The sequence below is a fragment of the Montipora capricornis genome, chromosome 5 (genome assembly GCF_036669925.1).
Source record: "Montipora capricornis isolate CH-2021 chromosome 5, ASM3666992v2, whole genome shotgun sequence".
NCBI lineage: Eukaryota > Metazoa > Cnidaria > Anthozoa > Scleractinia > Acroporidae > Montipora > Montipora capricornis.
In genome coordinates, this window is record NC_090887.1 from 24,962,117 (window position 1) to 24,977,116 (window position 15,000).

General features: G+C 35.9%; 1 protein-coding gene and 1 pseudogene across 4 annotated transcripts in view; one reads left to right on the forward strand and one right to left on the reverse strand.

The window, feature by feature from the left end:
- Window positions 1-5,443, reverse strand: part of LOC138049998 (molybdopterin synthase catalytic subunit-like) — a 12,157-nt gene extending 6,714 nt beyond the window's left edge. Inside the window, exons 1-5 of one of the 4 annotated variants that reach the window (XM_068896489.1) lie at window positions 5,287-5,394; window positions 5,143-5,167; window positions 4,595-4,716; window positions 4,236-4,374; window positions 1-35 (exon numbers count right to left, since the gene is read on the reverse strand). The exon at window positions 1-35 is cut by the window's left edge and continues 93 nt beyond it. In XM_068896489.1, the coding sequence (XP_068752590.1) occupies window positions 1-35; window positions 4,236-4,249 (49 nt within the window). In that variant the 5' untranslated portion in view covers window positions 4,250-4,374; window positions 4,595-4,716; window positions 5,143-5,167; window positions 5,287-5,394. Of the gene's footprint in view, window positions 36-1,249; window positions 1,997-4,235; window positions 4,375-4,594; window positions 4,717-5,142; window positions 5,168-5,286 lie in introns of those variants that run through there. The other 3 variants (XM_068896488.1, XM_068896487.1, XM_068896491.1) reach the window with 3 other exon arrangements.
- A 3,685-nt stretch (window positions 5,444-9,128) lies between these two features.
- LOC138048560 (sodium channel protein 60E-like) overlaps window positions 9,129-15,000 on the forward strand; it is a 16,659-nt pseudogene continuing 10,787 nt past the window's right edge.

Consider the following 15,000-nt stretch of genomic DNA (forward strand, 5'->3'; position numbering starts at 1 on the left):
CATCAGCCATTTGTAATCCAGGTCTCTTTAGTTTACTAAGAAAGTAACGACAAAAACAGAATCTCTAAAAAAGTAAAAGTAATTTAAAGAGGGCATAGTTTTTAAGTGGACCTATCACATGTTGTCAATATCTGGAATAAGAGCCCAGAAAAATTGTTTTGTTATCAGAGGAAGAGACACTGGTGGGGAATCAAGCAAAACTATGAACATTTTCCAAAATCTTATTCTTGATAAAATGATAGAATTTTGCTTTAATTAAAAAACCATTCCTAGAATTTTCAGGCATATTTTCCAAGGTAATGTTGCTCAGTGCCTTGGATTCCCATAAGACAAAAATCATATTAATTAACGACAAGATTGTTTCACGTGACTTATTTCCTCGAAAAACAATCGTGAACAAAATGGCTTCTCTGCCAATAACTATACCCCAAGTACTAACATTTTAAATATCATCCTTTGAAATTTAGTAAATCAGATTTAAAAAAACAAGCTGCAATTAATCAATCTTTCTTTCTTTTTTTTGGAAAATGCATACTTTTCAGTACTGCATTCCTAGCTTATTTAAAATGACAGAAAATAATAATTTTATTGTAAATTATGTTAAGGTGGTGTTTGGATTTAATTCCCTCCCAAACACCACCTTATTATAATTTACAATAATGATAATAATAACAGCCACCTTAATATTATTGTTGCAGAATGTTCAGTCAGCCCTCACAGTAAGGAACACTAGCATTTAGATCTGTAATCTGGCACATTAGATGATTTCTTTCATCCTGCAATAATTATTGACTTGTAGTATATTCGTAAAAAAGGTTACTCTTCCATCTAAAATGGTATTCTTTAACAATTCAAAGGTGTAAAAGAACTAAAACTATATGGTCTTATTACTCAAAAAATAAAATGTTAATTTTGATGTTACAGGGTTCAAAGACAAGTAATTGCTGCAATATTATTATATTTCAGTTTGGGTTTACATTTTAAATTTGTATGCGTGGACTTGCTGCTATCAACACTTTGTCTTGACATTTCTCTGATGGAAGAAAATATCATGCCATTTTGCCTCCTTGTTTGAGCACACAAGGAAAAAAAGGCAGCACAAAGAAGTAAATTGCACCACACATAAAAGAAAATCATTTTTCTTCAAAAGTTTGTAGTTTTTTGGTCCTTAATGTTAAATATAAAGAGAAGCTTTCAATGCTAACATTATCAGGAAATCTACTGAAATGAATGCAATAATAATTCTCACCTCATGCTCTTCATTGTACAAGAACCATACAGTGATATAAAACTAATTTAGCCATCTTCCTTTATTTCCACAGTGATGAAATAGCATCAAGTATATTTGTAAAAGACATAAAGACAGTTTCCATATGCATATTCCAACTACACTGATAGTACTTTGTATGTCTTAGAAGTATATAAAGACTACATGCAAATTTAAAGAGCTCATTAATATTTACAGCAAAATCCACAGACAAAAAAGACATTACATTACTGAATATTGCAAAAAAGCTGGTTTGTTGCTTATTTATTGTTAAATTTTACTGTCTCTGAGTATTAAATGCATAGATAGAAAGGAAGAAAATGTCCAAAAGACTTTATAAATATGGAGGTCATCTGTTTTTAGTTCATTGGCTTGTTGACTTATGGTTTCTTTAATTTGGTGGAATATGGAAACACATCCTATAGTTCACTTTAACAAAACAGAGGATAACAGCAATAAAATAATTTCATCACTTCACCACATTGACTTGCATGATCTTCTGACTGCAAAATTTAAGCTCACACTAAATCAGTAAATTTTGCAATTCAACGTTCTCTCTACCAACATGCCAATTTATTCTCTTCACTGCTCTGAAAATGATTCTTTAGTTCTTTAATTATGCAACATTTTAAAAGTGCATCATGATGGCATTTCCTTTATTCTGACCCACGCATTTTTCAAGGCATTGGCAACATTATCATCTTAACCACATTTTTTCTTCGTGATATTTTTGTTACTAAAATTTTATCTAGTACCTATTATTATGCATTTGGCCACATTTTTGCACTGAGTCATAATTCACTAGTGAAGGTCTCTTGAGAAGACATTCATGTGAACCTTGTACCTATTAAAGAAATCCTTTACTGGTAATAGTGAAGAATAATTCCCAAAATTTACTGTAGGCCGACTGTCGGCCAACAGTCGCCCGACAGATGGCCAATTGTCGGCCAACAGTTTGTGTTATGTTTGAGGCCAAAGTGTTGGCCGACTGTTGGCCAACAGTCAGCCGACAGTCGGTGACCTGTTGGCAACCTGTCGGTAACATCCAAATTACCACCATTTTCCCTCTTAGGATAATACAGGAATATAAGATGCAAAAAAACTAGAAATAACTAACTCCGATCCAAATGAACAGCTTTACTGACTAAATTTAGTACCAGAATCCACAGGATGAGTAGCTGGAAGGGCAATGGTTTTTTTGGGCCTATGAAAAAGGCATCACTAAAATGGAGAAACAGTAACCCTTAATGCTTGTTTGTCTTGGCCATATTTTCAGCCATTCCACTGAAAACTGGTCTCTTTTATCTATGTCTTTGTTTTGTTTTTCAAGTAACACATAAAGCGGTAGGGGTGCAGGGATAACGCAGTGGTGAGAGCACTCGCCTCCCACCAATGTGGACCGGGTTCGATTCCTAGACTCTGCATCAAATGTGTGTTCAATCAATCAATCAAAGACTTTATTTAACTTCGAATTTGTTGATAGCAAAATTGCCAATATCTCTGAAGAAAATAAATCTATAAAATAATAAGTAATCAATAGACCAATTTCGATATTAAAATTCAGTCGAAAACAAAAGGCATCATCTCGAGGCTCTGGGGAATAAACTCATACAAATCCTTATATTTATCCCCAGAGCCTCGTGATGTCTTTTGTTTAGGATTGAATTTTAATATATCGAAACTGGTCTATTGGTGAAATAAATAGATAAATACATAAGAATAAATATTAAGTATCATGTACAGGTGATTTAAGAATTTAATATTGGTCACAAAAAGAACAGCATTCATTTTCCAGATGGACAGTTTGTAGTGCAAATTTGAAGGCAGCAAGAGAAGTGGACACACGGACATTATCCAACAATAAGTTCCATAGTTTGCTGGCAAGATATCGAAATGAACGAAGACCATAATTTGTTGTATTTACACGTGGAATAACTAGTCTGCATTTGCCTCATAAACTGATGCTGGTTTGGTGCTCGGTAAAAAGATCAGAGATATAACTAGGTGCAACATTATTTAATGCTAAAAAAACTAATACGAGCATATCATTTATCCGGCGTGCTCTTATTAATTTCTTGGGTTGAGTTTGTTGCTTCTCTACTCTGCACCGAGAGGTTTTTCGTCTGGTACTCCGGTTTTCCCCTCACTTAAAAGAAAACTAAATTTGATTTGATTCGCATTGATTTGTTAATTTCAATTTACAGCATCCCCAATAAGTGCTCCGGTGCTAGCAGATCAGACACTTAAATAAAGTTCCTTTCCTTTCCTTTTACCACCCCCTGCCAGAAAAATGTTTATTTTAACCTGGCACACATTAAAAGTCAAGGGAAACATTTTCCAGTCAGAGCTTTCACGTTTGGGCAATATCTACTTTCTAAAATAAATGCTTGCTTTCAACTTTGCAGTGATATTTAATTGTCTCCTCTATTAAAAGATGGCCCGACTTTAATTATCTATTTGTTACATCTGCGTCAGTATATATTAATTATCACCAGAAGCCAATTGTTCATGAAATCAATATATGTTACTTTTAATTTGAGAGGTATTGTTTAGTTTATATCTGCCTTAGCAGATGTAATCTGGGTATTCATGATGTTTAGGAAATTATTAATATTTCCATTATCAGACAAATTCTAAACTCCAAGAAGAATACAATAATATCTTTACGTTCCTTAAACTGTTCAGCTGATAAACCTACTGTTTTTTCCCAAACAATTGCAAGACACATTATTACAGTGGTACACACGTTTTTATCTAACACAAATAACTGAACACTTGTGACCCTGCATTGTCTCTTTGTAATACCATAATAAAATAGCCTGAAATAACTCCTACCGTTCAGGGGTTTTCCAATTTTAATTTTTTCATCCGTAGCTACACAACACATTTAAACATTAACATTTTAACTGCATGCTTAAAGCTTTGATGAGTTAAAACTAAAAGTTTTCAGGACATTAACCCAAAGTACCTTTCCTCTTTCATTTTATCCGCCACTTATTGGCGGAATTACAGCCACTTCTTCTCCTCCATTGAAGTCAATCAATAAATCCCTTTCGACGTAGTTTTGGTTGACAGCAATAACAAGACTGTCTTGAATAACTGAAAGACTTGAATAGAATTTTCATATGTCACAAGTATATCAATCGATTAAGATGCTCTCAATTTTCTAAAACCTGTCCATTCGGCTTTTGTGTGCTTATCATCAATACGATGGTTTAGATTGGATCAAAACTGACAAAGGGCGAATAATTTTGTCACTCTTGTATCGACAGAAAATTTAATTTAATTCCTTTCCGACTACTTTTATGCAAGCTTCCGTAAACGTACCTCGGAAATTTTTTTACTATGCTTGAGACCAGATCTTTGCCAGTAACTTGCTTGTGGAGAAAAATTTGGGCGGAACGTTGTTCAGTCAATTCCCGGCTTTTAGCAAAGAATAAAACAGTGACCTAAAAAATAGAAACAAAATTTTAGATCTCTAACTTTCTAACGTATTGTATTGACATATGCAAAACTTTGTACATGTGCGATAATGTAAACAGTCAGCCTAAGGCCATTCCAAATAAAAATCGGACGAAACCATAATTACTGTTCCCTGGACGAGTCTTACGTCAACGATCCATGGTCAAAACAACGTTGATTCGAAACTTTGATGCATTCACTTGTAACACCTCACGATGATATGTCCTCTCGCGATCAAGCTCAAAAACATAAGCTCTAGCTAAGAATAAATTACAAATACAGCATCCAGATGATCTTTCTTTTACACATCATCGATATAATCATACGCATCACTGGCTCCATTTAAATTAAACCTTTGTTACTACAAAAAACGACGGAGTAAAAAGAAGAAAGTAGCTCTCTACTAAAAATACCTCGACTGCAAACACATGGCTACTGCTACAGGAGACAAAACATACGCATCAGTCACCTTTTGCGATGATTTTCGAACTGTATTGGAAATTTCATTTATCGCCTAAGGTTTGGGCTAATGTGAGTGCAAGAAAAAGTTCTGTTACCTCTACTTGCTCGCTGGAGTCATTACTCACATGCTCCATTAAGTAAAGGGCGCTTCTGCACTTTACATTGTCCTTGCCGATCTGTTGCCAATCTAAGTCCTGCGGGTTCTGTTATTAATTTCTGCCAGGCACTTCAAAAATGCATGTGATTGGTTAGTTCTTTCCTAGTCTTTGACATGCGTGAAATGAGCGTTGAAACAACAAGACGCCTCGGCAGCTTTAATCCTTGATACCTTTTCCTCACCATGCACAATACTTTTGTCAACTAGAAGTAATCATGGATTAGTAAAGTGCGTTCGATGGCTAGTAAAATAATGTATTGTACTAAATGCCCAGAAAATTCAGGGAAAGTGGACTTGTGGGTTTACGATTTGACAAACACGCGGATTTTCATGAGGTAATGGCAAAATCTCTAGAAGTATAATAAAAAAAACAATGAAACTGCGGTATTTCTTTCAGCTGCATTTTCGGGAAGCTCTTCCCCTACACCCTCCCGGTGCGAGTAAGTTTGTTCTGTCACGCAACAACTGAGATATTGAAGGGAAGCTCACTTCGTGACTGGCAGCTGTCAAAATCTCAGTATTTGTAAAACCTATGATTTTTTAAGTGCACAGGATCATGTATAAGTAAGATCATAGTTAATAGAGGGGAATAGTTATGAAACCCGACAAATTTCTTTGTTGCAGGTTTTCGTTCTCTTTTTAGGCCTTGACCGTGCACAAAACACAATAGTTGTTTACTCCGCACTGAGGAACTAACCAATAGAAACGTGTTGGTTAGGTAATTCCTGCATAGTGTAGCGCAAAACAAAAGATTGTGCACGGTCGTGGACTTTCCAACCTAAATTTTGGCATCTTTGTTTGCTCTTTTGATGTTTGCCGAGATTCAAAACTAATCCCCTTTATTAACTATGGTAAGATAAAGGAAGGGAATACTGCTTCACTTGCGATGAAATGCTAAGTTCAGTCTGAGGTTAGTTACATAATATTTCCGCTTGTTGTCTGGAGTTCGGGGATGGTGCATCTGAGCTGGTCAGCTGGGGGGAACACGAACACCAGGTAGTGAGGTGAAAGCTGATTAATCAAAACAGAAGAGCACATTTAAAAAAATTGTCTAATACAAATCTTTTAACACGTGAAATTGTGCGTTACGATTCTTTTGGAAGCGCCAAGCTTTTGTGATTTGTCGAGCAACAAAAACCGACAGTTCCTCAATATCTCATTATTACTTGCAAAATTTATTCAACTTCGGAGAGTTCGGGTGAACCGCAAATTAAGGTACCCAAGCTAGTTCTAACATATGTTTTAGCACAATGCTCAAATACTTGATAGGTTGAGTTTTGGACAAAAGCGCGGTGTAGCACATGCCTAAAATATTAATCGCGACACTCCGCTTAATTTAAAATTTCTCTCGTTTAAAATAGAAGCGGTTTAAAAATATCCTTGTTCACCAGCCAGATCGTTGCTAAGACAACAAACACCACCAAACTAGGAGGACCTAGGAGTAAAAACCGTCATGAATTTATGTATCCGGAAATATGTTACTCCACTTTCTTCCTTTTGCATACAGGCGAAGATTTGAGAAGGGCTTATTTCGCCTTGAATTTTGGATGCTCTGAAGTCGCCGACAGAGAAAATTGATTTTCACGATTTTCTCCAAATTAAAGCGATCTTTCGAAAAACAAACTACACCACGTTTAGTTACTTGCTGATATTTATCAATGGAAAAATAGGAACGAATTTTAAATTTGACTGTAGCTGCCGGTAGCTCGATAGTTACAGGCAATTGCTTTCACAGCTTTCTGATGTTCTGATAAGTAGCTTCAGTTATATTTGCAAGTGATACTTTGAATAAATTATTAACACAACTTCAATTACCTTTGAAAAAACAGTGAAGAAAACGACCGAGCAACGAACACCCACAACTGGAAAGCACGAAGAAATATGAGGCATTTTTATCGCTTTGATTTGGGCACGCGGGCATAGCGATACGAACCCGATGTCGAGGCATGACAGATTCACAATCACATTAGATCGAGGTGATGTGCCAGCCAGCCAGTTCAAGATGGTGTCAAAATCCTGAAATCACGACCGATACCCACGGAACCGTGATATTTGGGACATTCGTAAAACGACACGAATAGAATGCGTCCTCCTTCGTCGGAAAGCAATAGACCGTATTCAAAAATGGCGGCCAAGAAATTATTCTTTTGTATATATGCCAATCATCCTCACTACCCTCGTTTGCACGAACAAAATTCAAAATATTTTTTGCTGATTAGCAGAAAGACAAAAGAATAATTTATATAATAATACGGTCTTTTAAGGGTTATCACAAGGCTGATGTTTGCTTGAGTATATTCAACTAATGTTGATTAGCTGGCAAATATACTTTGTGAGGTGATTTTCCTTTTTTCTCCCTTTTTCGATTGCATACCGTCAACGCTCTAATATGCTCCCCTCTCTAATAAGCCACTTATGAAAATGAAAAATGGGTCTCTGAAAAAATAAACTTCTGTGTTCCTACACACATTGTTCCTGTTGTGTTTCGTAATTCTAACTCGAACGCTGTCTAAATTTGTTTTAGTTTGCACTTGATTTTGATGATGACAATATCAAATGGGAAGTTGATTTAATAACCCTATAATATTCGAAAATGTGATCAGTTACTCACAAATAACACACAATTGTTTGTTATTTCTGATAACACTGAGATCGCCAAAGTAAAAAAGGGAAGTTACTCACAATTCAGGATACGGCTTGCATCATAAGAAAATAATTCATTAACTCAAATTAGTAGTTCAATGGTGATCCGCCGCAAGTCTAATCTGAAAATCTTATCTGTAACCTAAGTGCTCGTTAAAAAATTATTTAAGTGCATGAAGTTGTGGAGAAACAATTTTTTCAAAAATTACCGTAAAACCTGCTGACCTTCAGAGTGGTCTTTTCATTTTAATTCTTTATAGCGTCACTGAATTCAATCGCTAAGGTATTATCGATTGGATTGCTGCGTCTCAACTAAAAGTTTCAACTATAATTAATTGAAGATATATGTCTTTAATTCAAATTTTCTCCGTGGCATTTGGGCAGATTTTAATTCCAGCCTTTTATAACCATCAATACTCCATTCACAGACCGGCAAAACAGAATTCAATCCATAACCCTAATTCTAATTATAGGAGTCAAACCATATCAGCAGTACCAACCACACTAGAAGGTTCTAAAAATGAGACGGATAAAACAGAAATGGGACTTGAAAACAACCTTCTAGGATTAGCGCAAACTAAATATAGAAGTGTAATAAACTAAGACTAACTAAGATTAAAATATTTGCCTTTAATATTTCAATTAGGTAACAAATTTTCATGCGTTTTTTCTGGTCTCCTTAAAGACAGTTAAACTTTTAAGTTTTAGAAATGGCACAAACCCAAAAGAGTCTTTCTTGCTGAATTTCTAGTCTGAGCAACGTTGAAGAAAACTTGCTCCCATTCTATTGCTACTATAAAATTGACCATATGCTTTCGTCGATGGCTTCTGTAGCACCGCGAGTATTTACCGATTTAACTTCCAGTTGCCCTTTAGTTTTTCTTCAGCGATAAAATTGTTAGCGTCGCTATTGGGCTTTTTGTTCCTTTTTACCGGAGACGAAGTTAACGAAAACTCGTCATTTATTTATAAGTCCATACCGAGTAAAGACTGCATGGTTAAAGTGTAAAATTAAAAGTCCTTACCAACCGCAACTTTCACAAGAATCTAATTTATATTGAGGAATGAACCATTATATGATGATAATTTTAAAGTTCACTCATTGAAATATACTATATACCCTCCTTCTTTGGAATTTGATTATTAGAAAGGCTCTCATTCGACCAACTGAAAAGTTGTCTCAGGAGGATCACGGTTTTTGAGAATAATTCGCTTTCCATCTTTGTTAAGAAAAACTGAAAGAGTAGAGATTTGTCGATTTTCCCTTGGAATTGAGACGGCCGCCAAAACCTCTTCCAGAGCGTAAATGTTAATTGAAAGATTTTCGTTATGGTTGACCGAGAGAAGCTTAAGACATACTCCTGAAAATTTACTTTTCCTCTTGTCTCATACAAACTGGTATATCTTGATGCTGAATAGTGCGACAATGATGCACACCCTCATTTACATAAATTTATTCCTTCAAGCCAAAAACCACCTGCTTTAGGATTTGGAAGTTGTCAGAGACCACTCGCAAATTAAACAGCAAAACAACTCGGTAAACTTGACACATCGACACGAGGGTCGTCAAATTCACACCTTACAGAATCGGCTCTAATTCAAACTAAGCACAAGATGCTATTGACAGCAATTTAGTTACATCATAATATGGTTCTGCGTCGACGTAGTAATGGGAGCAAAAGTTTTAACAATTGAAGTTGGATTAGCAGGACGAATGTGAATTTTAGTCAATTTAAGAATGGATGGCAATCTGATAACTGTTAGGTTAAAGAGCTTCCAAGGGCTTAGAGTTTAACATCAGTTGTCAAGAGGAGTGTGGCTTACTTACGTTCGACTGGTATGCTATTTTTACCATAACTTTTCACTGATCGAATTGTTGAAGGAAGGAGCAGAAAGACACTACCGTGCGAAATGGTGAGATTTGCACCAGCAATATCAAGCGCTGTTGTCACAAGATCCCAAGAAAACAATCACCGAGCGAGAGCCGCGCGGAACAAAGAAGTTTCAGGTGATGCATCAGAGCCCAATGGCAGACCACAAAAGTTGCCTTCTCTGTACCCTACGATATCACTTAAATCGTTACGCTCGCGAGAAATAACCTCAGACGTTGATCTTTCTCCTGGAACTAGTAATGATACCGATGCTTCTGAGACTCAGTCATCTCTTGACGTGGTTCAACAAAGTGCAGAGTCTATTAGTAAATTAAAAGGTACATCTTTGGTTGTCGGTGCCGCCGGTATATTGAGGGCTGCTACGGTCTTTGCTGTAAATAATACGACAGCCAAAACAACAGTCCACCGAGCAGAGGAACAAATAGAGGAACCGGAATGCCAGGTATGCAACTGCCGTATCAGGAAATTAAGTTCAAGGATTTTTATACCGTTGGGTTTATTCAACAAACAGGAAGCGACTTATTCTAACTCAGGCCGGATTTAGATGAACGGTTGGCTTTCTGGTCTTTATGTAGTGCTATTATGGATTTCAATACTGCCTCTTCCGCATTTTGACCGGTATTACAGATGCAGTGTACTTATAAAAAAAGTGAGAAGATCTTTGAAGCTTGGCTTCAGTTCTATTCGAAAAAAAATGTCAAAAGCTTCGTAACTGTATCTTTTACAATTTCAAAAAGTTGCTCCTTTCATTTCAATATATTTTTTTTCATTACACAGAAAATTTGGACGACCATAATTTTGTTTTGGCCATCCGCATTCTCAAGTCATTATATCATCGGCCTTATTTCTATCTCAGTTTTGTCGCGGTAATTCAGGCTTCCCGAAAGGTTAACGCTCGAAACGGCGGCCATTTTTTTTCAGTGGCAATTCTCCCACGTATAGAGCGCCTCGGTTTCTTCAGAAACGAATGCCTTCATTCTTTAATTCCCTGTTGCTTGTTAATTTGGGACAGTTGCTGCTTTTTTTCTGTCGCATCTATTGTGTGACAATTGGAGAAAGTAATTTCAATAATTTAACGCTGTTCGGTCGTGGTTGATTGATGATTTTCGTTTATTGAAATATCTGGAGAGCCAATCTTCTCCATTTTGCTACACGCCGAGCGATGTTTTATCGAAAGAGATTGAAAACGCGGGGAGAACATCGCATTATTTTAAGCACTGCTTCCCATAATAACAGTAGGTATTTGGTTCCCTTGAACTTCAATAACCACCCCCTTTAATAATATATATCGTCATCAAGAATAAGCAAGGCAGTCGAATGCGACGATTTTGTGGAAATTTTTAAGTCCTTGCGGGCATGTAGAATATAACACTTGATGAAAAGTGTGTTCCTAATTTGGTGCATTTGTTTCTCTCTTTTATTCTGAATAAAAACGATCACTTAGGAAGCTTTAACGATGATTTTGGCTTTATTTTTCGTTTGACGGTTGCCATGACACTACTGCATGTGTATTTGGAGCTACTCTGCATAGTAAAGGTTTTCATGATGTTGCGCATAAAATAAAATAAAATTCAAAATTTCGACTGATTACAAGAGGGTAAAAATTACATTTCTTTAAACCTTTCGTTAAGATCCATCAATTTATTGACGTCATTCAAGTTGGCATAACTGGATCTTGCATGGGAGAAAATTCTGCTAGTAGGAAGGAAGAGTTAATGAGCAAATATTGTTTAATAAGAGAACTCAACCCGACGACGTTACGCTTCTGAAAAAAATACTTTCTGATTGAAGCTCCAAGTAATAGTTATCGAACATGTCAAGTGCATCATTTAAATTCTATGGTTGATTTTATATTAAACGCAGAGCCATCGTACATATAGTTGCGAATGTAAAAACGACAGTTTTCAGTCACGTTTTCGTAATGTTCAGTTAGATGACTTTTATGTAAACTAAGACATGCAGACGTCACTCGGCCGATGACAGCGAGTTTTGTTTTTTCATTTTCTGTGTGTATGGCCGTGTTGCTCATATATGTTGCTATTGTTTTTGACAAATAAATTCGTAATCAATTTATGAAAAAATCTAAGGCCCTCCGACAAGCCCAGTGTCCGTATTTACTCTGTATAGGATAAAGTAGTATGTGAAATTTCATTCAGTTAGGAGAGATGTGTTATGAAAAGATAAAGATTCCATATCATCTCATGAGTACATATGCGACAGATGCTTCATGGGCTGAGGATATATAAGGTTTTATGTTGGCTATTGGCAACGCTCTCAGTGCTACCTAAGCCGACATTTTAACTGAATTTGTTCGAGGACTATTTGTGAATTTCTGTAGTATTATTGTTACATCAATCGACAATACATTAATAACCTCCTTTCATCGTGAATTTATCCGGCAGAAGATTATAATCATATAAAATTGTTGGCCGAATATATATTTCAAATTACTTCATTTTCAGTTCGGTAACACACTGTCTTTACTTCGATTAGGCTTTCAGTCGGTTGTGGTCTAATTCCTAGTTAGCCTTCTGTTCTAGCACAAACCAAATGGTGATATTTGGTGGTTGTGTAGATAACTGATAGAGTTCTCAATTTTGTCAGTATTTTAAGCTTCGTTGGATTATTTTTCAATTTACCCAGACGGATTCATCGTCGCCCTCAAAACACAGGCTAGTTTACACACACTGACTTATGCGGCCTCTCGAAATATGAATGATATACGACAATATAGTTGAATTTGCAATTCACTTTTCCACTCCAAACTAGTATCCGGTTTAAGAAATGTTATTCTGTGATAGAAAAGGTTGGTCTCCTTGATCTCCTTCCTCACATTATAGTTTAAAACTGACTTAAACAGAACCGGGGCAACAAAATTGTCCAACGAAAAATGCTTGATTGAAGACCTTTTTCTGCGCTTGAGATCAATCACATCTTCTCATGTGATCAAAGATAGAGGAATTTATTTATAACAACAGATCCTAGCTAGGGCTTTCACAGATATTTTGTGTTTTGTAGCGCAATGCTCAGCTCCAATTGAATTTCAATTCAGTCGATGCGCGCGCAGCATAATGAAGGAAGCTATGTTACGTGTTCTTTTCTTTGTAAAGCACCATAAGAGTTTTTAATCTTTTAGTCAAAACATATACTTTTATAGATTAAATTCATAATACAACTAACCACTAATTTGCAAAGCATTCACTTTGTGGCAGGTGAGACGCACACACAGTTGCCATAGAAACGAATCCTTAATACGTCATATAATCTCGACACCAAATAATCTTTTTACGAGGAATGAAATTGCACTAAAATCTTCCTGTAGAAAGTAGCTAAGATGGTAACTACAAGTCTTGACCTTACAGGAGTGAAAAACTGACTCTCGATGCATTTTTAACAAATCGATGCGACTATCTTAATATGAAGCAGGCTTTTAATTTGTTTGTTAAAATTTTGTGAAACAGGAAAACATGATGATTTTGCGATTGTTTTGCGCATCGGCACAAAACCGAACAGGAGAAAATGCTAGAAAGCTCATCGGCAAAGCGTTTTAAAAATGCAAATTCGCGTTTCCTTCAAATATGAAATCCACAAGTGCAGGTTTCAGGATAACACGAAAGACAAGCAATATTAACACGAAAGCGGCAGCCTCACAGAATGTTCATTGTACTTCATCGAAAGCGTCAACAGACGGCTCATCGTCAACTGAACCTCATACAACACACAACAATTTAGTTCCCGTATCAAAGAGTTATTCGGGCCATCCACTGGTGGATTTTGATTCTCCACATACAAACGTAAGTCAAATAATTTTTCCTAAATATTGGTCTATTATAAACTATAACTTAAGTGCTTTCCGGCTTTCTTGAATACAGAAAATAAGTCGGTTAATTCTTGAAAAAAAAAACAAGGTAGAAATCTCCGCTGTTATAATGCCATTCAATTTTTTGTCTCCTGCGAATCAATATATTTTAACTCCACCTTTTCGAAAAAATATAACGTTGTGGAAAAGGTTTTACGAGGATTCGCAAACGATAAGAGATAAAAAACGCGATTCTTTTTCCAAATATACTGAATTTTCTTGCATGATCTGGAGTTGATTATGGTAAATACACCTTTTTATTTTTCCTGGTCTATGACTTGTCGTCTAAAGGATGAAATACACTGTAAGACCACATCATAGTCTAAATGATTTTCTAACATTACATCATATTGACTTTAAAAACCGAAAAGAGATATAAATTTACATCAATGATATATAAATTTAGCCTCTGAATACTGAGGCTGAATTGTATGACTGATGGAAAAATCAATTCGCCTTCTCTTGGTGAAAACAAGCGCTAGATTCAAGAATACTGAAAAGTGAGTTTCGTAACCGTCAAGATATTTTTAGAATATAAAGCATTCTATTCAGATTATGTGTTATTAAAATAACACTTTGAATTAATTAGCAAATCTTTTGGAAACTGAGGAACTCTCGCAGGGAAATTTTTTTCGGGCATCTTTCTATATTTGTTTTGGCAACATACCAACGATTGTGTTTCAAAATAAGCTCTTTTATTCTTCGCTCCCTTTTTCTTGCTTCTTTTCATTGTTTTAATTTTGGCCAGTGGGGGTGCCATGCACTACTTTCTCACGACATACTCTATAGTTTGGATCAAAGAAAAATGTTTTTCGTTGTTAAGGATAAACGTGGCACACCACATGATAAATATTTTAAGCCCTCCTCCAGCAGCTAACGAAATACAAGTATGCAACACTCAGCTGTCTTCAAATCATAATTTTGTTAGCACACTCAAAATTCGTAAAAGAACAAATTTTGATATGTGGTTTATCTTCTTGGGTTCGTTTTCATCAAACGAAGCTCTGAAACACTTGCAAAGTGTGCCAGGCAGATCATCAAGTTTTTTCCGAAAAAGCTGTTAGTATAGGTAATCACATGATTTCGAGTGCAATTTTTTTTTCAAAGACGACCAAAATTGCACGAGCCCGTAGGGCGAGTGCAATTTGCACTTAACTTCGAAGGCTAGAAATCACATTCATGATTTTCTTCAAAAGATACTAGGATTGGCCGTTTTTATGCTCGAGATGTTAAAGCCGTCTGAGACGTTAAAGTCCTC